This window comes from Ciconia boyciana, chromosome 6, assembly GCF_034638445.1.
Source record: "Ciconia boyciana chromosome 6, ASM3463844v1, whole genome shotgun sequence".
NCBI lineage: Eukaryota > Metazoa > Chordata > Aves > Ciconiiformes > Ciconiidae > Ciconia > Ciconia boyciana.
Window position 1 is genome coordinate 15,455,658 of NC_132939.1, and position 27,649 is coordinate 15,483,306.

Consider the following 27,649-nt stretch of genomic DNA (forward strand, 5'->3'; position numbering starts at 1 on the left):
TCTACTAATATTGTGCCCCTGAGGCAGGCTACGCAATGCTTCAGCAGCGCACTGGATTCGCACCCAGTGGTATAACAAAAGGTCATTTACTTTGTCTGCAATTAGAAGAGAGTATGGAGCAGTAGGATGAGATGAGAGGGGAGAAAAGAAATTGACAAATATGTGTTTAGTTAAAATTTAAAATTTTTTTAATGGATTATAAAAACTTCAGGCTTCAAGAACACAGCTGCAACTATAGTTAAGACTTGCCAAGGTTCATTAGTGTTATAAGTGATAAATTTTGAAGGACAAATTACACAAACAGTTTGGGGAAAGAGTTATGAACGAAAGCTTTTTTGTTTTGCTTTTTTTCCTAGAGCTCACTTTGTTTAGGAATAACTCCAGCTAGCATCATTGTAGTGTTTCCATTTCTATCAACAGTTTATCAGTCGTGGTTGAGAGAGTTGCAACATTTCCTTATTTACCACATAGACTTTGTAGAAATATCTAAGAAAGAAGGCAGATTTTTTTTAAACAATAAAGAGCATATAGTAACGTTCCCTGTTTGAAAGTAAGGACATATAGGTACCACCTCTGCCACCACTGAGACTTCCCAGTAACGAAGCTACTGCTACCAGAACCATGAGAGCTGGGAAAACTCGTTTCATGATCAAGTTCACTCATTTAGCAAGATTACTGGGCGCACATATCAGGAATCAGTTAATATCAGTGTAATCATCTGACAACTAGGGAAAAAAATCAAGGAAATGGGAAAGGGGAGAAACTCCAGAGAAGGTGGGTATGAAAAAGAAGAGCAAAGGGAAAATTATTGACAGGTTTTACTGCTCACACTGATTAATTAAAGCAACACGCTTTTGTTACACACATGCATCAGAACTGGTTCACACACCACTATGCATACCTGCTACAGGTGTATTTGGTAATATATCTGTAAACTATTTAGCAGAAGGTTGATTTGACGGGATTCACTCACAGTTGTTTGAAGCTGGAGGGGTGAACAGAAATAGCTTGGTCCTTCTTCTTAGACCATATCTAGAGAACTGTTCGCTCATCAGCAAGAGCCTCCCTCACGCCGAGACTCCTAACAAGGCTTGGTCCTATCACACATATTATTTAAGTCTTGGCCAAGTTGTTGAGGAAACTGGTGAGATGGGGCTGAGCTGTCAATGGGAAGCATGGAACCCAGAATTTTAAGTCTTTTTGTCAACAACATCACCAATGCCACCCTCATGAGGTCCACATACAGATTAAAAGAAGCTATCTGATGTCAACCCAAAGCAGAGCAAGCCACCACTTCAGGAACACGGACTGGCATAAATGTGTGGTAATTACTACTTTCTTTCAGGGTACTCAAAGCTACAACTGAATATTAATGGTATTTTACTACTAGCTGATGAATGTGATACAAAATCTTAAGAGTAAATGGGTCAAACAGGTCTGTTGCTGAAGGAGAACTTGAGGTTTTTTGGGTTTGGTTGGTTTGGGTTTTTTTTAATGCAAGGCCCATGAGAGTGAAACTCCTTACTTGAGAAATTCCTAGATATGAAGTTTTTTAACTCATGGAGATACATAATCCACTAGTGAACACAGACATACAATTCAGAGAAAATACATTTTGAAACCAATGTGCTAAATAGCTTGAATAAGATGGCCAAATCATTAATTACAAATTGCCCACTGGAGAAACATCTTCTGTGGATCAGTTGCTATTGTTACATGATGTACATAGGAGTAAATTGTTTTCTGTGCTATTAGATTCAGAGCTTCCATAGAAGTTGTCCTAACACACAGAAAGATGAGAAGACAAAATTGCTGCTAGCTTCTACCTGAAGCATGATCATCCCAAAAACACAGAAGTGAAAAAAAGAGGAGAGATTATAAACTTGAAACTGACAGAATTTCCACTGCAGCTGGATATGGATTACGGCATATAATTTTGGCACTAATAATAATGCCCTGGTAAAGTTGAAATGTTAGAGCTACTGCAAAGCTTTTTTAATTGAAATAGCTTTCCCTCCCTAGGTTCTCCAAACATAGATATCACACACACACTCACATGTAGAAACAAAACCAAACCTGCAAATGAATTAGCTATTTCTCCCACTGGCTGAAAGGAACAGAGATTAGTTTTGTGATCAGTATTTTTAAGCACTTGGGAAATACTTAGATACCATGGTCACAGCATTCATGTAAATAAATAAGTGGGTGGGGTGCACAGAAGAAAGGAAGCAAAACAGAGAAAGAAGGGGGAAGGGAAGCAAAGATGGAAAAATGAGCTGAATTGCTACGCCCCTAACAGTCTTCATGATACATCAGGTATAACAACAAATTCCCTCCAACAAACACACCCAAATAACTGTTCTTAGGGAATTTAGACAGAGAGACATTTAGACACTTAGGGAATTTAGACAAAGAGATTATTAATAATAGGAGTAAATAAAATTTAGTTCAGCCAATTTGACAATCAGATGAGCAGGTACCAACTGAAGATTAAGTGCTCTACTACTTAAGCTCCTATGACCATGAAACACTAAAGGGTTTGAAATCCCATAAAGGTGAAATTCAAATAAAATAGAAAGGGGGGGGACAAACAAAAAACCTCTTTTACAACAAGTATATCTGAAGGGAAATTCTGGCCCCTGAAGCACTCAAATGTTTCTGAATTTATTAGCACCACTTTCTTTGCTGATTGTTTTCTTTTCTCTCTAATTGTGCTTGTCATGTTTAACAGCTCGGTCTACCATTTCTGCAAATTAATGAAATTGTACTATTGCTGTAGGTTCTATCAAGGCTGATGTGCAAATAGATCTGGGGGTCAAGCTACAAATGGATCTTGTAAAATAAAAGAATCGGGAATGTCTGTGGTTTAGATCCTGTCTGTTTTGCAGTTGAACAGTTTTTAGCCTTTCCTGCCTTACCGTCTTGTGTAGGCTCACTATTTGTTGTATTGCATTTCAAAGGTAGCAAAAATAGTCTCTCTATTCACAAAGCTGATTTCTAAAGTATTTTCTCAGCTAAAGCTAATGAGACTTTTGCTTCAATAAGTATTCAAATACAGCTTTTCAAAGGATACCTGCTATTTTTCCTTTTGAAAAACTCCCCTTTGGTTTGAAGCCTGTCCACGGTACAGTCTTAACATAATACTATCATGACCCAAAAGTATTTTTGGGAGATCTTTCCCTGCAGTATCAGGGTGTTCTCTTTTCAAGTTTTGATTGTAGGTTTGGTCAGACGTAAGCTCAAGGGGTCTTTTTTGCCAGTTCTGGACCATCAGTGAACAGTGAGTTCTGGTCCCATTCTCACTTATCCTAAGTTAACTTGGCAGGAAGAATATCAGCATTGGGTAAAGATAAGAGGATTTTTAATTTGCTTTGGTCCCTCTGGAAAATGATATAACTGCAGAAGGGTAAGCAAAGTAGATATTTGGATATTAACATGGCAGTACTTTGCTACTCTAGGCACAATTTATTCCTGCTTCGCATCTGAACCTAACTCTAACCTAACTCAAACAGGGGTTTCAAAGGTTTACTTGCAAATAGTTACATGCATCTTTAATGGCCTTTCCTCTCATGTTCACTGTCACTTCCTTTCCACACATTTTAACTCTGAAAGCTTTTGACTGTTTCTTCATTATTTATGACATTGTTGTGTCTTTTCTTGTGAAATTAAAAACTTCTTGCCACAAAAAGCTAGCTAATAATATGGCACATAAATCTTACTTTCACAACATTTCATTCTTTATACGTCAAAAGTAAATAAATGACCAAACCAAGGCTCCTGACCATGCTTGGCATCTGACCAGCTTAATGCATGGAAAGGTTGAGATTACCTAAATACAGAAGCTAAAAGAGTTTGCAATTTATTGTATTGTCCACACCACACTGTCTGAAAAAAAAAAAGAAAAAACCCCAATAACACACCTTTGTTTTGATACACTCACTGCTCCAATTAAAGGTAGTGCATTGCAGCTACAGGAGACAGACTAAATGAAAATAAAGTACAAAAAGATCTTTGAACATATCTCCCATCAACTGGTCATATAATTAAAAAAATACCATTGACTCTGCCGATAGAAAACACACAGAACAACGTCTTCCACTCACAGTATCAAGGTTAGCTGCACGTTGCTATATTTGCAGTACCGTAAGTACATAAGGTGTTAATCCTCCTGGGCTGTGCTCAAAAATTATTTAACATTCAGACTATTATTTAGCATACAGCTGGTTAGCAGTTTTCCCCTAAAATGTTGGCTTCGATCCCACATTTTTTTGTTCTGGCACATACCTGGAGCTGTAAAGGGCTGAGTCCAGAAGCAGCAGCAGCTGCCATTGTTGATGGAATGAACTGCACAGGGTAGTTATCACCTGTCGGGAGAACAATGCGTGCAGGTTCAGACAATGAGCAGAGAATAGCAGCAGACAAGTGCAAACATGGACCTAGGATTGCTTGTGCTCCACAGCACTCCTCTAAGCCTAAACATCTGCAAAAACAAAAGGCTTCGCTGGGCACGGACTTGCCATGCTCCCTTGGAACTTTTTTGTTAGCAGATCGCTGGTAGGCAAACTGGCAAAACATAAATGTGATACTCATGATTTTCATTTTCAAAAGCAAATGTTCAAATCAAGCGTGTAAGCTTGGGCACAAAATGGGCCTTAAGGCCATAGGGACACAGACAAGATACCCCAGGAAACCCCAGTGGTTCCCAGAGGAAAAAAATTGTTGTTGCCACATGTTTCTTAGAACAGGAGAAATTTGTTATAACCAAGAAATTCAGCCCCGTTTAATGCAGGGGGATTTCTTTTCAGTATCGAGTGGCTTTTTCCTGGGAAAGCTACCCTAGTTGGTTCAACTCAGGTTGAGGTTGTTTCTTGTTTTGCTTTGAGGTTCTTTGTCTTGGGACAACTCCTTTAAGGTAGGCATAGAGAAAAATAAAATTAAATCACTTTTAAATGTAGCTCAAGATATAATTTTAACTTTCTCTTAGATCTGGGACCCTACTGAAGTTGACAGATTACATAGTCGTTCAGTTATATGAAGATTCAAGGCACTAAAATTTCTGTGTTCTGTTCACTGGAAACTGAAAATGTGTGCCCTCTGCATTGAGGGGACAACAAATACTCCAGAAAATAAGAGATACAATTGATCCAAAATAAGCATTGCAATGTTATATCTTATAGCATCTATGGGTGTTCCCACTTCTGAGCCACTGCAACAATGCATCACACAGTGCCATTGAGACTCTCAGTCAATGTAAAGAATGAAGGAAGGCTGAAATAGTTTAGCAGTGTAATCTGTAATGTAAAAATTAATACAGTGATGGATAAATTACACAGTAACTATGATTTAATGGAATATCAGTTTGGCTCAAGCTTCTTATTTAAAGTGTTATGTACTATCTGTAGGCTACATTTTAACAGGCTGCTCCTCTGTAGATTTTTGAGATTTACAGTAATCAGTCTGTTTTACATGAACTTTTCCACACTGAAAGCAGAATGTAGCAATGAGGGAAAATACAAAAATCCAAAATAATATAATCAGGTCATTCCAAGAGTTAGATTTTTTCTTGTCAATCCCCCTCAAATAAATAAAGGTAGCTGAAGTCTTTGCAGTCACTGAATTCCTCAGAACTCTCCATTTTTACCACCTGAAGTGCTATTGTAGTCAGCTCAGTTTAAATGTTCGGTTGTTTCACTTTTTAAATAAATTGTACATGTCTAATCCACAAGGTCTCTTTGCATCATATCCATAATACCTCATCAGACCATTGAGCACAGTATGCGCTTGTACACAGTCCAGTAACAATTGGATTCTGATTGCATATGGAGCTCTGCTACAATGCATTCACTAACACTATATTGTACTGGTGTCCTATGGAGTAATGTTCAAAATATCTCCTCTTATTTTTCCCCTTCCATGAGGTTGATTTTAGTTTGCAATGATGTTGGGGTTTTTTTTCTTAAAAAAAAAAAAAGCAACAAAAAAACCCCTAGATCCTTTTCTTAAAGTACTAAAGCTGTCTCTTTATGGTTAAATAATTCTACTCATCTCTTTGATATTTAGATGAAATTATCTGAATAAATAAGATCCTAATCTAAGTTAAATAATGTTCCTTTCAGATATCTTACAAGGTTTTAAAAAAAATCACAAAGATGTTGAATTAATGATGCTTTAAATGGGGGGGAAATAACCATCCGAGTTATCAGCATGGACTGCCTTGCAGAACATTTCGGAGGCATTCTTTCTTTAAATATCATGAATTATTCATTCCTGTTCCACACAGAAATCTCTTCTTTCTCCCTCCCCCTCCACATACACTTTTTAAGTTCAATACCAGTTGCTTTATTTGTACTAAAACATTTTCCATGTCAAACATATTTTTAAAAAAATCAAACTCTAAAAGAATTCCCTGCGGCACTCCTTTTTCACAGCTGTCATGCTCCTATGGTTTGAAATAGCTGGATATTTTATACACACACACACACACACACGCACGGAGAGTTTTTGGCTTCGCAGTTAATTGAATAGTATCTCTTCCACACCCTGTAGTGTTCTCTTGCTCACCTGCTGGCTACAGTTCTTTCTTTTGTTACGGGAAAAATAATTTTATAGTTATGCCATTTATTTGTTGTTAAAACATAATACTGTCCCTTTGCCCCCTCATTTTAACATGTTAAATTATGGCTAAGTCCTGGTATGTTAGCAATATCTTTGTGCTGAGAACAAAAATTAATAATCTTTCAGCTCTGGAGTACTTTGCTGACACCAAGCAGTAAAAGCAGAGCAAAGGTACTTTTTTCTCCCTTGAGGAAACTGAGCATGCAGGGAATGGACTGGTTTCAATTTTTAATTACAGAAGGTACGTATTTCCCCCTCTCATTTTGTCAGTGCAAGAATGGATCAAGAAGCTTCTCAGTAGCTGTCTTGGAAAGAAATTAGTCAACGTATTGTAGCAATTTTTTTCAAATTTGTTTCTCAGTTTGGAAAGCTTGTGTGAGGATCCATTCTTTTAAATTTGTACAAAAGGTGGCAGAACATGTTCAAACAGGTCTGCTTTAGGTATTGGTGTGTGCTGGATTTTGATAACCAGGAGTGAGAAGAATGCTGGAAGAAGAAAATCTGTCATGTTTTGCAAACTGATCTCTTCAATCTCCTTGCTGTGCTGATTGTCTATTTACATTTGGCTGCTGTTGTTTATATATAAATTGGTGTTCACAAGCCATGGAAAAGTATGCCAGACTTCTGTTTCATTTGTCAGGTTGAGCAACATTTCCAAATGAAGAAAAGCAGCGAGCAATTGTACCATGCTATTCTACATAGAAATAATGGAAATTTTTTTCGTTTGGACTCGATGATCTTAAAGGTCTTTTCCAACCTATACAATTCTGTGATTCTGTGAAATGTTTCTTTTTGTCTTGGATGAAGCAATGAAGCCTAGTGGACTTTATTTATAGGATGTATGGACTTACTTTCCAGATCAAGACTTTGTGAGCTGTGCGGAAAGAAGGTTATCTGGCTCTTGTGAGACTCAGGGTAGGGGGAAGGTGTTGCTTTATTACCTGTCTTTCCTAAAACACAATTGTAAGACACAAGCTGACTCTCCTCATTTGACTTACAAAGCTTTCGGGTTGATGATGGTTTCCCAGTTTTGGGATTGTAACTTAAAATCTGTCTCTTCACGCATGGATCTCAAACTGCCACTTGCACACTCTCCTGTGGAATCACAGAATAACAGGAAAGGGAGTTGGAAGAGATGTGAGAGATCACAAATGCCAGGGCCCTACCCTGCCAGGCATAATGAACAGATCGAAGAAAGCATACCTCTCCTCAGGGTGTTGTCAGGATACAGCAAGGATACAGATGCACTCCTGCAGTATTGCCACACAGGGCATGCATTTTGTTTGTGCAGCGGCATCAGGATTGAGAAAGATGTTGATAGAGGTAACTGGCTAAGGCAATACTATAGAGCATCTCCTCTGTTCGATGACGCTACCTCAATTCTGCCTTTGTTCTGAGCAGGGTTTGCCACAACACTGCCTTATTGCCATCTCATGTCGCAGCAAAATCTGTTGCTCCAACAATTGTCTGTCTGCAGGTAAAGAACTTCAGTGCAAAATCCCAGTTGAAAATATTCAGCTGCCTACTACCACTTCCAGCTCTTACCTCAACATTTAGGAGTGAGGCGCATATGGATTGCAACAACAAATCCTGAGATAACGGATTCTTTGTTCCAACTAGTAAAACCCAACAGGGAACACATGACAGACTAACTCAGTCCTGGGGAATTTCCATTAGAAACAAGACTCATGCAGCACCTCTGCCATGCAAAGATACACGGCCAACTCAGTACACAGTTGATTTGATATACTCTTTCTCTTCTCACCTGCCAAGAGGAACAGCAACCTACTGAAAATAGAGTACTGTGCTACGTAAAATTTAAAGCACCTTACACCTTTAGGAAAAACTTCTGAAAGACCTGTTCCAAATGGAAACTGCAATGATGGATATCAGTGAAATCCAGCAGATTTAAGATGATGTTAGTTATGTGGATTAGCTACTGTAATCAAGGAGTTTAATTAGTTTGATGACAAATATCTCACAGTATTGGAATGTTCTGAGGTCCAGGCAGATGACAATAAGCCTGACAGTTTTGTTTGTCATGCTTTAACTAATTTTACTTTCATTGATTTCAAAGGAGTTACTGTTGATTTGCTCCAGTGCAAGTAGGAACAGAACCAGGCCAAAACGTTTGCTCTGTTTCTCATTATTTTTGCTACCAGCCTAGGAAAACAGTCTTCATTTTCACATTTCATTGTATTGCTAGCATAGCAAAATCTCTTGTAAATTATTTTTGTGTATAAAGCAGAATGACCTAGGTAGGCAGACAGGAGTTGTTTCTTAGCCATTCTGATCATGGTCTTTATATACTTTATGCATGAAATATGAAGAAACGCTTTGAAAATACACTGCAGCATATCCCTCTACAAACCCTTTTAAATAGAGGTTTACAATCTCCATACTTCGATGTCTCTATTTTCAGTAATCTTTTTCAGAGATACTTTCCACATCTGGTAAAGAACTGATATAATACAAAAAATTTGCAGAAGACTATCAAGCAAAAGTGATCATTCATTTCCAAGTCACATGGACTGCCGTTATGCAGCCAGCATGGAGAACGGCCCTCCCATTCTCTGCTCAGAGCAAACTGTAGCTCTGTTTGAGCTCTGCTCAAAGTATGGTCAGGCTCCTGCCCAGCGTTACTCTATATCTTTACTCTGTCACCATCCTACTTCCCCATTCCCTCTTAGCCACAAAACTTGAAAGAAGTAATACTTTAGGCACTGCAAGATGGAGGAGGGAACTGTTTTCCTCCTTATCTCACTCACTGTTTTCTTCTCTTGACCCAGGGCACTAATGGGGACACGATAATCACATTCAAGGATACTCCAGCCCACTAACTTTTCCTGGATGCATGTGGTTGGTTAAGTGAAGGGAAATTTGCACTGGGAGAGGAGGTATAATGGTACTTATGTTACCCACCAGTTCCAAGTAGTAAGTATAGCGGTCACAGTCAGAAAGCCAGCGCAGTTGCTTTGCTGTACTTGGAACGCAAAATAATTATATTAACTGCGTAGGATCTCTGGGCAAGTATTAGCTTCCTAACAGCTGCCACTCTCAGCTTCCCACTGGAATAAGTGGCAACCCCCACAACTAGGTACTCTACGAGGCTCGTCAAGCGCCTGCAGGTCAATAGTCACAACAGTCATTTGAGATGCACAGCGCCCTAAAGTTTTAATTAATCTGGTATACAGTATAAATACTGAAATATGTATAAAAAATTAATTAGGTGGTCTATGCAGCTCTGATTTCTCAATTAGTACTTACCATGCCGGAAAATTATATTACATGACTTTGAGATACATAAGGAAGCATGGGACTTTGGGGATTTTTTTTCTAATGTAATTATTACTTGTCATCAGCACTTGCTAACTTTGGCCTGTTTCACCTCCTAGAGCTCCAAAATATGGGGGGAAGGACTACAGCCACCTCATGTTATAGATCCTGCCAGGCAGCAGGAAACTCTGTCCTGTCAGGCTTTAATACAAATTGCTGTATATCAGCAATTCCTCGAGGTTTCTATTCATAATGACTTTCTGAGCTCAGGAGTTCAGGAGCAACTAAGGCATGTGCTGGGAGGGCCTCAGAACCTATTAAATTCTCCTCTCTTCTAGTGGTCCTTCCATTAAGGGCATGACCTAGTGTGCTTTGTTATAGGAATACCATTTTCTTACTTCAAGGCATAGAGCTTAATGCAGATTTGCAACAGTACTCAGTAACTGCTATCTTGGCATTGAACTAAACAGCCATGAAATTGGTTCCCACTTAGCCCATGAAGATATATCTGCATGGACATGTGCACGTAATCATACCCCTACTTGTACACCAAGTCAGGACTTCTCATCTTCTCTGCACTGTCACACTAGCACAGATACACCGCTTCCAAGTCAGAGCTGGCTTATATCTAGCCCATTTTGCAGGCAAAGCAAATTAAGTGACTGTGCACACAATATTTGACATTCCCTAAATGACACAGTCAGTTTCAGAAGTACTCAGTTCCCACAGCTCTTATGATTGAAATCACTCTCACTGTATTTTCTGAATGTCAAGGAAAACTGGCAGTGTCAAAACTAAGTCTTGCCTACATCAAACTAGAGTAAAATGAAATAGAAACTAAACAGGCAACCAAAAAGAAAATGGTAAGTATCTGAAGGGTTAATCCATCTCCTATCTTTCCTCAGAAGTATGAGCGAGTCTAAACTGACAGTTCTGGAGGTGAAAGTTTCATTTCTCATGAAAGTAGAAGAGTACAGGTAGTAGCAGTCAAGTTCATAAATATTCCTCAGAAATGACTTTGAAGAACCCTCTCTATGAAAGAGTGTAGCTTAATCTCCAGTTTCATTAATTCCTTAACTACTGTGCCGAGAGTGCCAAAAATAGGAATTAATCAATACCAAGTGTAGTTATGGCATTTTTTTAATCATGATGTCTCTCCAGCAGAAACTACTAACCTGCCCAGCTACCTTTGCCACACATGCTGTAGAATTTAATAAATGTATCATAAATATTCTCATTTCTTGCAAGCCACTGGGTATAATCAGATCATTGTGACTTCTGGTCTTTACTAGCATCAGCTGGATATAAACCACTAACATAGTAGCAAACAGCTTAGCTGTGTTCTGAGATATCTAGGCCTTGATTCCTGCCTGCACTTCATTCTTTTAACATTTGTTATAGATCTCTCTTTCTGCATTCCAGCAAGTAAAAAAACACCCTAAAGCTGTATCACCTTCTGCTATGAGGTCAATATGATCACAGGTAAAGCAGTATAAGCTCGATAAAGTGTTAGGATAGGTACTGTAAGGAACACTTTAGAATAAGTGCAGAAAACTGTTCTTGTGCAGGAAATCATGCTGGTACTCTTCTTTCGGAGTCATTGTACCAGGTAGCCTACAGAGCCAAAATCAACACAACATGATTTGACGTTTCATCTTTCAGGGGGAAGCACAACCAACAGCTTAATCATTAATAGTCACTATTCAGAAAGCATCTCAGATTAAAATGGGAAAAGCAAGGAAACTAAAGCACATGCTTTCTCCTGTCTGTGAGAAGAAAGGTATTAGCCAGGGTGTCGTAGACAATTTCCACAACTGGCAATTCTTATGTCTTTGGAGGCAAAATATTCTTCACTTTGGTCCCCAACTGTTGTGAGGTGGTAATGTGTGTGAATAACCATCATCCTGTGCTATCAAGAGCCAGCTGCTTTTCAGAGCGCCATTAACTGGTTCCTGCATACAGTGTGCCAGTTTGTCAAACTGGAAGAGAACTTTGCGATTTCTAAACCTGAAAATAAGATAATAACTGGACAAAGATTCTGTGTTTAAAGAGGAATGTCTCTAGACTAAAAAGACAGAAGGGAGTGGGACAAACGGAAATGCTTGCTGAAATCCTGCTTGGCCTCAGTTCATCTAATATTAAGTAAACTTGCTAGAAAAGCTTTTAGGTTCAACCTGGCTTTTAATTAGTATGCTGTTTACATCATCTATTATGAGGCTTTACTTTGGATTTGACCCTGCTCCTGCTGCAGTCAACAGCAAAAACACCACTAACATCACTGGGAGCAGGATCAATGCTTTACTTTGTACATTTCATATTTAATGTCAGGAAAAGAAACTGGTATTTATGTTTCGTAGTTGTTAGTTATCAGGTTAATATGCTAAAGGCAGCTTGACAGGGAATACTATTAATGAGCAAAATAAGGTTGCTGCTTCTGGACTGAGGTCACTTACAAAGAATGTACAAATGAAAATAAGGTTGACTTTTATTTACTTAACTATCTTCCTACATTGAATTCCTTTGGCAACGTGTCTTTAAACATTTAAAGCCCTGTTTACAAGGAGGCTCTGAAAGTAGCTTCAAACCATTATATCCCTAATTGAATTCCCCAGGAGTCCTGTAAACTCAGAGGAAAAAAGAAAGAAATCATAACATTTGCTAAATCATCTCAAAACATATTTCACTGCAAGGTTATGTGACCTGTTACAAGTCTGAATGATGACTGGGATTGAACTACTGAAACTTCTTATTATTCAGATTGAAATCAAACAAAAAGTTGCCCATTTGAAGCCTGCTAATTAAATTATACTTCCTCTGACTTTTATCACTAATTAAGAGTAAGACTTTTGGCACAAAATACAAGTATACTGAAGATAACAGAATTAATTAAAGATACGTAGCTTTTGTATAATGACATGGCGAAGACCAGATGCAAATTACTAGGCGAGTGGGCCAATATATTTAGAGTAAATGATTTTTGTGGGAAATAAAGGTAAAAAAAATCATGATGTTCAATAACCAATATTCCATCCACCTCCTTCAAACCAGAAGGGGTTTTTTTTAAGTGGAGTTGCAAAACTCCACGTTATTTCCAACCAGCTACGCCTGTTGTGTAACATCATCTATATGAGACAGATCACACAAGAAGCTACAGTTAATATCTTAAAATGTTAAATAGCTTCACATCCCTGTCAGCTTACCTGGCTTGTAAGTTATTCCTGGGGGGAAGAGGAATCCCTGCTGGGCTGCAGCAGCCGCTGCCAGCGTCCGCTGGTCGTGTGGAAAAATTGGGATCATGAGCGGAGGCATGTGACCCTGAACCTGCTAAACAGAAGAGAGCCTCTGATCAGAAATAGCACAAATTTGTCTTGACAGGTATTTCTCCAGTACTGATAGTGTTCTTGTGTTCACACAGTCCCACAGAACCTTCGCCTTAATGTAATCCCTGCCAATTTCACATTATCACATCAAAGCCCTCACTAACATTGTTTTCCCTCAGTGTCAAAGGTGTAACAGTCTCAGTGAACTGCACATTTTCCTACTTCTTCCTGGTTCCTTTTTTTTTTTTTAAATTAATATTCCCTGTCCTAGCACAAGGTAAAAAGGTACAAAACCTTTCTAATATACCATAGATTCTTTAAAAAGAACAGTGGTATGCATTTCTATTAATTTTTCACAAGTTTTCTCATCTTTGGTCACAGACAGCAGAGTGACAAGCATTTTAGAAGTAACCTAACACTACAGTAGCTACTTTGATGTTCAAATTTTAGTATCCTTAGGGTAATTTTAATTCTGAGATCTTACAACATTGTATTGTTCATATATATACCAACAATTCAGGTATGTTATTTCAAAATCTCTCCACAGTATTAAATAGTCTTCTAGTCAACACTTCAGCTCTTAAGATTTAAGGCTCCAACATCTTGGCTCCCAATTAAACTAACATCCTTTGCCATACATACCTCACTATAACATATAAATTGCTTGTCTGTCTAAGCAGTTTTATAGCTTTATGCACTATCATGTAGCTTGGTAATTATGGAGCTGTACTCAGAGAACATTTCAGAATAAAACTTACTATATCAAATTTAATTTGACCTTAATAAATGTAACAAAAAGCACAAACATGCAAAAGCAAAAAATTCTTAACCTTATACCAGCATTTGCATTCAACATATAGGAAACGGGAAATGGGATAGAGTCGTGTCTGTTAAATCCACATGTTAATTTCCTAGTTCCTTAATTTATGCTACATGTGTTTCAGAGACAGTGGCTAGGATCACAAAGAGTTTTTATCCATCATTCCTTAACCCCAGAAGTACCCAAGGGTTTGACTATGATTTTTCTGATTAGTAGTTAAGCAAACATATAATGGTTTATACATCAAAGCTAGTAAATGTAGGAAGAAATTGAGTTTTTAGGCAGGAAAAAAAAAATTGCCTTCATCCTACCATAAATCGGTGGCATTAAATGCTATTAAAAAGTTAAAGTACACTTCAAGCAATTTTTTTTCATTTAATTCCTAAAAAAATTTTTTGGTCAAATCCCATATGTTGACCTATGACATTGTTTAAATAGTGCCAAATTTTCTTGTCATATCCCCATTACTTTCGCAACCATTGATGCAGTGCAGAAATGCTACTGTGTGTGTCTATGAGGGTTAATTTACCAACAACTCTTCTCTTGGGAAAGCCCTAAGATGTAGGTTAATAAAGGTCAAGCAAAAAATAAACACTTTACAGTATTTTTTTGAATCCATTTCTCAGGAAAATCAACTTATAATAAAAAGGTCTTTGTGCAATTACTGCTATGGCACTGGGGCGTGAAAGAAACTAGCTTTGAGCAGCTATTTCTCTCATTTTAGCTGAGGTAAGCCTGGCTGTGCATTTTAGGATATGAGTTAAACTTGGTTAGATTGGAGTTGATCCCCATGTGCCGAGCACAGGCATTTACCTCTGATAAAATGGTGCTAGTTTTGCTGTGTGGTGTTCCTTTACAGTGGCTCTACAGGAACAGAGCAAATGAAAACCACAGGCTTTGTCTGACAGAAACAACCATAGGATATATTGGAACAAATTCAACACAGTACAGTCTACAATCATTTTCAGTAGTTCCCAACTACAGTCTAATCAAATGGACCCAAGGCTTAAGAAATATCCCTTTCAATCACCACGCACAGAAAGTATTTCCATGGGGTTGCAAAGGTACAAGACACCAACACAATCTCACAAGATAGAAGAGATCAGAGTGAGTACTGTGGTTAGAGTGATGATGCATACATACCCATAGCAATACTTTGCACCGTAGTGTCATAAAAATCGTTTGAAATACATAATTAGGGACAAATCCTGCAATGGTTATTTCATAAGCCTCTTCCCAATGCAATTCTATAGAGTTGGATCTATTCCACCATATCCAAAAAGATTTTGTTTTAAACTCTCAAATAAAAGCAATTCTGTAAGTGTGGAGAATTACCATGGCTTGTTCTGGCTATCTGCTATTCTTCCTTGAAATACTACTCTGAATGCTGGATCAGGTCCTCAGCCTATATAAATCGATGTAACTTTGGCTAAAGGTGGCTTACATTTAGAGTGTAAGTTTAAGTTTACACTTAAGAGACTTATACAGACTGAAAAAAGCCCATACTGAATGGCAACCATTCCCTCCCACGGGTCTTCCCTCTGGCACATATTAAACACTATTCCTAGGTAAATGTTGGTTTCACCCAGAATTATTATATACATAAGTGTTGATTTTCAGCACAGGTCAACTGAAAAGCACAAATAAGCATTAAAAAGGAAGAGAATGTACAAGTATCACTGATCACTGAATTATTAAAGATGTAAAACGAATGCCAAGAAAACAGTAGACACCTTAATTTTTGACTTTTTTTTTTCCTGAGGGTTTTATTATTATTTTTATTATTTTGATTTTACCAGGGGGGGAGAAACTGGGAGGAGGGGTTGATTGGTGTACTTCATAAAATCGGCTACATGCCCAGAAATTTTAATTGCTGAGATGTTCCTCAGGTCTTTCTGAAAACCAAGACTGTAGCAGATGCCCGAGAAACACTCCGACTCTGTCTCTTCCCATTCGTAAAAATAGCGTATTGTTGGATCAGTGCTTTCCCCTTTTGTCTCCTCTGTGCTAAGTTGTTGATGATGCCATTTTTTGCCATCTGCCCCAGAGCTTCATTAAAGATACATGAATGGACTAACTGGGCTGCTATCTTGTGAGGAACAGGTGCTATTGTTTGTCCCCGAAGACTTGCACTAAAGATCTCACTCAGAATACTTGAGAAAGAGCATCTGCAGCAGTCAGTCAGAGAGTAACTTGGCAGAGCCCGTACTATGGGCTGATATGCAAACAGTGACACTCAGGGGGACTCATTTTCTCTTTCATGAAGATTATTTATTTTTTTTTGTGACGGGTAGTAAATGTTTGGTCTTGAACAATTCTGCCAGGCTATATCTTTAACTGAACTGTACAAACCCTGGAGGAAACCTGAGTATATTCTTTCCAAAAATCAGTTCTGCAACCTCGACTAAAATCATCTGTTATATAAAGCTGCCTCATAAAATTAATCTCTGTTGCTGTACAACAAGCTCAGGTTTAACTGTGTTAAACATGAGAAGCCACCAAGATTAGGGAACTCTTAAAAGGTAGTGTACCATTCCTTTAATATCCCATCACAACTCTGACGGCCCTTGGGAACTGATTACAGCACTTCCTCGCCTGAGATCTAAGTCAGGAAGCAACGTTAGAGCAAATCAGCCCTGATTAGTTCAAGAAGCAACTTCCAGTTTGATTCTCCCTGAAATAATAAAAGCTGGTCGCCCGTTTGATAAACTGGACAGATCTGCAGTTCTTTGTCCCACAGTCATGTGAATGCTAATCTCAGAAGTTGGCTGGACAATCCTCCTTGTTAAAAAGTCATTGATGGCTAGCGTTGTGCCTGGAAAATGGAAGCCAAAGTGATAAGTCATACAAAAATAATGCCATGAATGAAAGTGATCTGCCTCTTTTGGATAAGGAACACAGCACATTTAGTGAGACTAAGTAACAGGAAGGGTTCTGTCTTTGAAAACCAAAGCTGCCTCTGCAACAACTAACATTGCCGCTAGAGAAGTAAACCTGCATTCAGAGAAAAGGGTGGCAGCAGTGCAAGCAAAAAGGCAGCTCATACATTTCTGCTTAGCTGTGATGATCACAGGTTTCGAGAGCAGAAGTAAATCCCACCCTATAATGGTGACTGAATTCCTTGCAAACTTTTCAAGATCAAACTTGACAAGTTGCCTCTGTTGCACAGTTTACTTCAGTAAAGGGGAAAATTAAGTGCCATCTTTTTGAGAGATAGTAATCACAATCTTTATAATATTTTATCCCTTCCTTAAATCTTTTTTTTATTACAACCAGCACTAGTATAAAATAGTGTGATAGGCTAAATATGCTCTAATTGCCTAGAATAATCCAACATCACTATTTAAAACCATTGCGCCCCACTTCTTCCACCAATAAAATCTCTGGAGCCTGTTCTCAACTTGTAGAAATCTTGAGATTTGTATTGAATCTAACAGACTGTTGCAATGCATGTTAGCTGAGAAACCAGTCTTTGAATTTACTGAATTGACTTTTTTTTTTCTTTAGTTTAGGATGTACCGTACCTTTTGTCCTTGTGATGTTATAGCCTCTGTGAAAACCTAATTCATTCACAGGCAGGTTTAAACTTTTCATAGTTTACACTTGAATTTCTACCTAAGATTTTTTAACTTCTTGAATAATTGGTATAGCCAGACCACAACTTTAACTTGCCTATGCAGTCATTAAGCTTTTAATTTCCATAGTAAAAATGTGTTTGAAATTTTCTACTCTCTCATTTAAAAATTGCAGTGTAATAGAAGAGTTTCCCAGGTAATGGCATTGTATCAAGTAAGAATGTGCATTTTCAGAATGCTCAAAATACATGTTTATATGATAGAACATAATGGCTATAACTGATAGCTCAACAGGTTACATTTTATGTTGATTCTTTTTAAAAATCTTAATGGCACTGAAAGCAGTGTTTGTGCCCCCAGTACTACTAGTGCAAGTTTTTAAATACCCTGCATATTATATGTATTTGCCTCATCTGCATTTTAAATAGTCTGTATACAATACATGGCACTATTATTTTTATACCACCATTGGAATTTTATGTATTTCAATGACTAGTGTTGGCGTTTGTTGCTCTTTGTAAGAGAAGAAATATAAGAAATTTTGTTAATTTGAATTTTATTTTGATTAGGTCATTTTGGTGACTCTGCAAGAAAGCAAACACCATGTTGCATAAAGAAGTAGGGACCTCTTCTATGAAAAGTCATATATATGAAAGTCAGTGGGATCACTTAAATGCTTAAAAGCAGCTATGTGCTAAGATTTTTGCAGGTTTGGGCCCAAGTCTCCTCCCCAACTCTGCCAATATTGTAATGAACTCGTGCCATGACTGAGCCCTTTTCCGGTCCCAAAAATTTAGAAAAACTGCAGAAGAATTGTACTGAAAGAATAAAAAGGTCTCTTTGGTTATAATCGAATGGTCTGGCTGTTTTATTTGTGCTGTTCTGATGAAGCAAAGCGACTGTAAGGCTGGGTTAACTGACCGGTTCAGTTATAAAGGATCTGGCTACTTTGTGTGCGAGTGGTGGCTGGGCCTTTTGTTCTGAGCTCAGAAATGTAACCGATGAACTGTCAAGGTTTTGAATTAATGTGCCATCAATGCCTAGCATTCTTAATGTAAAGATAATATGTGAGAGCGGACCCAATTGCTTAAGTGAGAAATCCCCTCTAGCATAAACAAACCCAGGGAAGCAACTGTGACTCTGCGTGAGGAGGAATGGCAGTTGAAGAAAGGTGGGCTCCAACAGACCAAAAGTGATCATGCAGGCACTGCATCGTAGCTAAGACGCTGAAAATCACATCGACATGGCTCCCACATTGAAAATTATTCAGAGACTACTTTCTGCTCCTGTTAGCAATATAGAATCACTGGAGCTATATCTATATAGGGAGGTATATTATGTTCTAATTTATCTGCCATCTAATTATCTACAGTCTAATTGAAAAATATTTCTTCTCAGTGAAAGTACATGAGCCACAAAGAAAATGTCTGCCAATGAGGTCCCAGGGGAAGTGTTGGCAAATAAACTGTAAAAAAGATACCATAGACTTGCAAAGTGAGAACATTTCATATGGGAAATACTATGAAAAATATGTAGCCCACTACTGAATTTGTAAATGGATTGTAACTGCTATTTTCTTTCTTTTCCCCTATCATTTTTTCCATTTGTCCAATGGTTCAGCATGATTTGGAGATTTAAGTCTACTGCAGTTGCCACAACATTAATGTGAAAATTGCAGCCATGATCAGAGAGCGAAACAGAGCATCCTTATTTTTTATTATTTCTTCCTCACTACTTTGAAACTTTAAATGAACTAAACTTAAATTCCATTTACTTGGGCAATAAAGAAGGGAGCAACAGAAAAATACTACCAACCACACTGAAAAGAGAATAGTTTTAAACACTAGCTCTCATTTAATTTCTATTAGCTTCTCATTGTATTGCCCTGTTTTTATCTAGCCCCTTGACTACCTGGAAATACAGAATTCAACTAAAGATGATCTCATGAAGTTAAGAGTATGATAAATGATAATTAAATCTATTTAAATTGTCTGTATTTTAAGAAACTCTCACTAGGAGGGATGGAGAACATCTCTGCTATAGAGAAATAAATAAAACATGTTATGCAAAAGTGAATTTATAGTTCATTTGGAATTAGAGATCTACCACCTTTTCAATCCATACAAATGTATAATCTTGTCAATTAAATATTATTGTTAAGGTCTAGTAGTATGTTAAAATCACTTTAAAGTGCAACTAAGGAAAATTCATGTGTGTTTATTACTCCTTAAGGGTCTATTAGTGGGTATTTTATTCAGATTTGTGTTGTAAAATCTGCATAAACTCAGCATATTGTTATCCCCATGTGTGCATTTGTTTGGTTAAAGCATAACAGCAAATCTCTATTTCTGCAACTTCTGGAAAAGTCAAGAGAACTAAAACAGTCCTAATTTTAATCAGATACAAACAGTTATCTCTACAGAAGTGAAGAGTTGACTATTATGCAAATTGTCACAGTTAGTGGTCACCAAGCCATCACAGAAGACTGAGCAAGTCAATTATTTCAGATATTTCCAAAGACTAGTGAAGATGTATGTTTCTCATTTGCACCTTGTCTTATTCATGCCAAAATAAGAAAAATGTTGCAGCCTAATGATACTTGTTGATATTTTATGTACGGAAGCTCCATTACTTGAGCTCAAATCTAAATATGAATTATATCAGAAATTCCTTATTAGCCTATGTTTTTATGGTGACATCAAAATGTGCAAGATTTTTGGAGTAATTTCCACTGAAATTTCCTGTTGATGGAAAAATTTAGAGCAAGAGATGCTTTAAAATTTGCATTTCATATTGGTGCTTTCAAGCAGAGTTTCCCCCCCACATCCTTTCAAGACAGAGTTCTTTTTTTGAATAGTAGCCATCACTAGTTATTAACATGAAACTAATTCCCTCAATAGAAGGGCTTGCAATGTACAGTATAAAAAAATCATCTAATGCCACAACATTGATGATTGCTAAGGAAGGATTGTCCTTCCCTTTAAAGAACAGCTCCCGCAGAAGTGGGAACGAAAACAGAACCATCTTCAATGCCTCTGATCAAGACTCCTTCTGCCCTATAGAGGTAAAAAAGGTACAACAAAAAAACAGGTTGGGGTTTTTCTATTATATTAAACAAATATAGAATATATCTGAAACCCAGGGATCACTGATGCTGATCAGGAGTTCTGCCATTTACTTCACTATGGGAAGAATTTCTTCCTGATCAGCATATTATTTTTAAAACTTTCTATATTTTCACTGATATTCCAAGATTTGTAACTATATTTTACTGTAGCTATACAAGCACCTAGAGATTTTGAATACTTTACAATTATTAATTAATTCAAGCTCAAAGACCCATTCAGAGGACAGTATTACACCTACAGTTTACACAGGAGGACACTCAAAGAGGCCTTGATTTCTTTTCCAGTCACAGAAGTGACAATGCATCGTGGATATAAACCAATTCCATTGTAATCTGCTGCTTGTAACCTTTACACCTTACCGCACAATTGAATAAAGAGCTACCCAAAGTGCAGCGCTATGGCTAATGAGGGACATGCTCTGCTGAAAAATCAGAATGAGGCAGCTTTTGAGCAGGTACCCGCCAGCGCTACACAGTTTAGCTCTCGAACACTTGTATACCGGCAGGATACAAGGGTGGAGGTGAGTCACAGGTGCAAAAAGGAGACGTCTTTCCCATCCCACCCAGTCCTATGGCTGATTTCTTACTCTGTTTATTCCTCTGTGAATTTATTCTCCTTTATTGTAGAGACAAGCGTTGATATTTTTCCTCAAGACTAAATGGATAACATTCAAGAGACTAGGTCAAAGGAGGTACTCACATCTAGTGAGAATATTCTTGCTTCTGTATATTTTTGAAAGAGATTTAATGCAGAATAGTAACCTAGATAACTTCCAGAAATCACATGATATTTATGGAGTGTCTAGACTGAAACACAAAGGGTTATCAAAGGCAATTATGTGGAGAAGTAGTTCAATGCAGAAAACCCCTGTGTCTGGAGATCAAAGTCAAATCAGAATACTAATTGCATGCAAAAATTAATTTGTTCCATCTCTTCCTAGGGTTCCTCAGATTTTGACACAACCTGACCATCTTTACTCAGAAAAGGCTCCAAGAAACTGGTGTGTTTGCACAGTATGACTGAGGTGACTGCCACCGCTAGGTATACAGTAATTATTGCAGATTTGGGAGTAAGCAACAGAGAGTTTCTAAACTACCAGCAACATACACACAGCCTGCTTCCTTCCTACGCCAACTGTGTCTGGCTCAAATCAGTTATATTGGCTCCTCAACTTTCTACAACATTTATGATTCATCTACAAAAACATTTGGAAAGAACAAAATCATTAAAAAGGTAAAATAAGGCAGAAAACTGTGAAACTCATATTTAAAATGAGCATTAGATATTTCCTATCCAAGTTTGGGTGTTAAAATGCCAGCAACAGCTATACTTCAGACATAAATCCACACTGCTGTGCTGCCTTTTCTGCAGAGGATCCTGATATTCAAGAGGGAATGCCAATCTTCCCATTTTCTGGCTTCCCCCGATTTGTCAGACCTCCAGTGTTATTTAAAGCACGCTTTTGGCTTGCGAATAGATCCTCGCCACGAATCCTATGATCACATGCACGTTAGAGTGAGGCTGCTTTCAAAGTTGGGATATTTTCTTCAGTTGCTCATGACAATTGGTGGGAGTCAATAGCACAAAGCTGTGCTGCAATTCCCTTTCTCTCTGCCTGCCAAACCTGCAGCGAAGGGCTGGCTCCTCTGCAACCCTAACGCGCTGGAGCTGGTGTGATGAAATGCACGGGCAAATCTACATAGAATTACCGGGCAATAACAATGGCCCTTTGTCCAGCTGTGGCTGCTCCCCCCTCTGCAGCCAGGCCTTATCTGCTCAGGAAATGCCTGCTTTAACTGACAGGTAGGAGATTAAATCTACAGCTGCCGAAACACAATCTCCGCTCTGTTAGATAGGCTTTCATTGAAAAGCACTACAAACACATAATTTGTTTATGTTGTACCAGCAATCTTTGACAAAGCAGACTGTCTAGCTGAGACAAATGTGGTTAAACCCATTTATTGTATTATTTCTGCTACACAGAACAAGCTCTTAAAAACGTAGAAACTAGACAAGGCACAAAGCTCTAGCTGTCTAAAGAAATCAAGAATAGATGACTTCTTGTTACACTAGCCCCCTTTACACAGCGTAGCATGTTCCCTCCTGGAAAACATCCACTGCGATCTCTTTCTTTTCTTTTTCTCCCCCCCCCCCCCCTTTTTTTTAAAGTGGGTGGTTCAATGATGTTTATGTTTCCAGGTTTTAAAGTTTCTTTTGTTTTCTCTAGCATCAATAGATATAAAATAACTAAGTCAGTCAAAGGTTGCCTTCAGATTTAAGAAACAAGGGAATATTTTTGAGAGACTACTCAAAGAAAGAACAATTTTCCAGACACACTGTCTGGTCTTCCTGACTTAATGCATGCTCAAATAGAAGTTTTGCCTGACTAATGAATGCTGGACTGACAGCCCCCCACCCTTTCTCTCTCTGTTTTTTAATCATCAATCACATATTTCTCAAAACATTACTTCATTTTTGTTACACCTTCTGCCTTATTTTAAAATAATATTGCTGGCTGTTTATTTCAAATGAAAGGCACAGGGAACTGATGAATTAAGTGTTTATAAATCTGAGTGTTCAGATTGAAAACAACCTTTTTCATAATGCAAAGGCTTTATAAGAAAAACCTGTCTTTTAGCCCTAGTTTCTTCTGGCCATATATTACTCCTAGTAAACTCTCCTACAAGAACTAAACGGGTGCTATATGCTGAATATGAGAAGGGCAATGTTCTTCTCTCAGGAGGAGAGCCTCAGAAACTCCACTCACTTCAGTGGAGCAGGACACACTCTCGAGAACAGACCGTGGCCCATACCAATCTCTGCTTTCTATATTTAAGACTCTGTTCTCCGGCTGATCTGCATATGCAACTCCAATTAATGTTACTGGGAGTTGTGTGCACACACAGATGTGCTTAGCAACTGGCATATTAAAACATGCCTTCACTCTGATGAAATTTAATAAATGAGTTTTCCCAGTGTTATTACTATAGATGCTCAATAAGGAAGATCTTGTAAATCACAGAATTGTTGCTCTAATGGTTAACCATAATTAAAAGGAAAAGAAATAGGAAGAGCAGTCAACGCCTTAATGTTTTATCATTCATGTTACTTCTATAACCCTCTTGCCTCTCCTGGGGCATTCTCTTACATACCCTTTTGCAGCATGTTGGTTTTCGTATTATTTTATTTAACCTTAATCACAGCATTCATCTCTGGATTTGAGAGGGACCTGTACAGAGCTACCATATGAGCTGCCACTCAGAACATTCAGTTTGGCATAAAATTTAAAAAGTATGCAATAAACTGGCTGAATCCATAGGGAATCCCTCAAACAGCATAGATAATGAGGGGAATCCATAACAGACATAAACAAACCCAGAAAGATGTCTGGGGCCAACATCATTATGTAAGATATATGCCCAAGATGTATGGGCATGCGTTTGAATGTTCAACTTCAAACTCAGCCTGTATTAGATTGATTGAATCTCAGCATGGGGTTCAGTTAATAAACAAACCTTGCCTTTGGAAAATATTTGGGGCTGCAATCATGTGTTATAGCCAGGCACCTACTACATGTGGCACTAAGATGCCCTCCTACCTTAAAGCTTTGTTAAAGCAGGATGGTAAAGAAAATTAGAAGTCCATGCTATCAGAGGAACGGATACAATTTTCAGGTTAAGTGGCACAACTCTAAAGACAATTGTTATCCACAGACTGTATTTCAGTCTATGCACCAGGGGCATATGAATAGAATTCACATTAAAAATTAGAGACCAGTCTGAATCTTTGGGCTTTGATTCACACTTCCCATGTTTTTTAAACATGTTACCCATATTCTTATAAAGGACACAACAATAATGCTAGCAAATCTTTTTGGTAATTATTAATTTCACTGTAGAATAGCTTTTTTGCTATGCTTGGCTTGTTAAAAAAATGCATTTTGCTCACCTCAGGGTACACCATTAGCCTGCATATTTGCTTTTTTCCTTTTTTTCCAGGTTTTGTTTAAAAATTCTTCTTAAACCTGTATATTAATCACTGCTCAGAGGGTGAAAGAATTTGCAGGAGCAGCTGAAGTGCTACTTTTTTTCCAAAGCAGGAACTAGTTAGTGCTGACACTTTTTAAATACATTGGAATAGGAATGAAAGAGACATAGAGATAGGAAAAAAAATAAAAATTAAGAGTAGTATGAGGGCTGGCTTGGCGGTACAAACAGAGTCCAACATATCAGTCTAACATAATAACATCTTGCAAAACTGTGAGCCGTAATGGCGTGCCCTAATGACAGCCATATCCACAAAGTAAGTTATCCTTGTCATAATGTTGGTCATTTGGTCAGGTAATAAGAAAACAAGAGAAGGAACTCTGCAAAAATGCCTATCTAAATAGACTTCCAAAATCAGAGGAGAAGACAAAAAGCTTCTTTCAATAGCTCTGTTCAGTCTTACTTCTGTGTTTACCTGTAAGCCACTGTGCTCCATTCTGAAGCTCTGTTTTAGGGTTCAACTATATAGGAAACAACTGCACAGTATTTCAGTATGTATTTGTAGCACCTTAGTTCTTCTGCACTACGTCCCCATGGGGACAATGGTTAAGTACACTGAAGATGCCTTTGTGGAAATTTGTTTACTCACTAGGAGAAGATTACTCTTTAAAAGTATGCACTATGGAATTTAGTGTGTAGTACATTCCATTATAAAGTCAAACATCTTAACAAGCAGCACCTTTCCTATTAGAGATTTTGTTAAAGTGAAAGTGAATGTCTCTTTCTCTGTATAGATATAAATACATAAATGTATACATATGCTTATATATTTTATATTATAAAGAGAAAAGCATATTCTACTTATATACATGTACATATATAATATACAGATCTGTGTATATGTAGACTACATATTTATATACACGTATACATATATTTTATAGAAATATTTTTGAATATACATATATATACACACACACATAGGTATATATATGTAGAATATGCTTTCCTCTTGTTTTCCAAATCCCTCACTTGGGATTTCAGTGTTCTTAGACCCACCTGGCTATATAGCTTGCTTGCTGCGCTCCTGGATAGTCACCATTTGAATGACTTTATTGAACACACGAAACCTGTGTTTCTTAAATGCTTACTCTGGGAAGACCACCTCTATCTCTGTAAAGACATACTTTGAGCATGATACATTTAACAGGTTCACTGCTGAGTGAAGAAGTCAGCAAGCCAGCTGGGCTAATCATAGTGGTAGACAACTTGAGTAACAAAAAAAAGTCATTTGGAAATCACTTTATCACTCACATCTGTTATTGCTGGATTTCTTTCTGTCTCTCCTACTTATCAAATAATTTTTTTCTCCTTCACTTAATCTTTTCACTCCTCACCTTCAGTCTCCTTGCAATACTCCTAGCATTCACTCTCACTTCATCTCTTTTGGAGAGTATTTTTTGTGTATACAAGGTAGCTATCTGGCAGTAAATGATCCTTTCTAGGCCACTGATACCAATAAAGTCATGCCCAAAAGTTGCCAATAAACTTCCATCATGAGAAGGAGCCATAGTGAAGTACATTTGAATTTCTTGGCTTTAGGAAGGTCATTGTCACAAATACAAGAAAAGCTTAGACATAAAAGTAGCATCATGTCAAGGAAATGAGGACACCCATAAACATCTATTTTTAGGATAGATACATAGAGCTGAAACAAATTAAAATCATGCTTTTCTAAAGCCCTTCTAGTACACTCAAGGGTCTTCAGGGTAAACAATGCTCCTCCCCAAACTCCCTGTTTTGTTAGCACATGCTTGTCTCCACTGTCTTTTCAGGTAAACAACAGTGAGTCTTCAGGATGCAATTTTCCGTTTCAGTTTAGATGCATTTTATAAAAGAATTTTTAGGTTGTTTTTTTTTTCATTGTGAAAGTCAGTCAAACTCCAAAATTGCAACAAAATAAAATACAAGAAAATAAGGTAGCAATATAGGGTTTCTGAGATGTGAGGACGAATGGGTTGAACAGGATTAATGTGAGATGCACAGACCAACTAATCTGTACATTTTTTTTGGGCCACATTGGTATTGTATTTTTAAGGGAAATGGAGGGGAGAGGTGTGGTATTATATTTCAAGGGAAGCAGAGGAAGAGATTTTGCTTACCGTTAGGTCAGTAGTATGCCTAACTGATTTAATGCTTAAACACTGCAGCCCACATCCATGCTTTTTTAAATAGATCGGATGTCTATGTGATATTATTACTATTTATCTGTTTTATTTCGTGGCTGAATAGAGTAATACCCACTGCATTTCCAACAGTATGTGCATCCCCGATTCCACTGCCCCAAAGTTGGCTGGTGCATGTGGTACTGTAGTATTTGCAGCCCTGTTACAAACAGCAGAGTGCACATCTAAGTCATCTCGGCATTTATACTGTATTTTTTCAGTATACGTCAACCTGATCTCGATTCTCTCTCCTGGAAGTCTGGACCGTGTTCAAATCACTCAGTCGTTTTCCATACTCACTGTCTGACTGGCTTTTGCTGTTACCAGACACTGCTATAACCTCTGTGCTATGCATAATAAAAATCTTTCCCATCTGAGTTGTCTGCCATGGTTACTGGAAATCTGCTGTATGTAGCATTCCCAAGAGCAGGAAAGGAAGGTACCTTTACTACAATTGGATAAATATCGCCTTTTCTTTAAAAGGAACATCTACCCTCACGGAAACCACATCTGATGGTGACTGCTAAGCTACCCCCACCTCTCCAATCGAATTTATGTTAATTTGCATTTTACTCTTTCTAGTGTTGACATAATAACTGAAGTACATGTTCCTCTTCACTTTTCATCCCTTGCATCAAGGAAAAAAAACCCAGCTCCCTAATATTTCACAAAACTTCACCAGAAAATATAGCTAGGGTAAAAAC

General features: G+C 37.8%; 1 protein-coding gene across 10 annotated transcripts in view; it reads right to left on the reverse strand.

Moving 5' to 3' along the window:
* Positions 1 to 27,649, reverse strand: part of SOX6 (SRY-box transcription factor 6) — a 378,993-nt gene that overhangs the window by 89,532 nt on the left and 261,812 nt on the right. For 8 of the 10 annotated variants that reach the window (XM_072864495.1, XM_072864498.1, XM_072864499.1 and 5 more), the window contains 2 exons: positions 13,092 to 13,215; positions 4,285 to 4,364 (listed from right to left, as the gene is read on the reverse strand). In XM_072864495.1, coding sequence (XP_072720596.1) covers positions 4,285 to 4,364; positions 13,092 to 13,215 — 204 coding nt within the window. The remainder of the gene's footprint in view (positions 1 to 4,284; positions 4,365 to 13,091; positions 13,216 to 27,649) is intronic. The other 2 variants (XM_072864492.1, XM_072864490.1) reach the window with 1 other exon arrangement.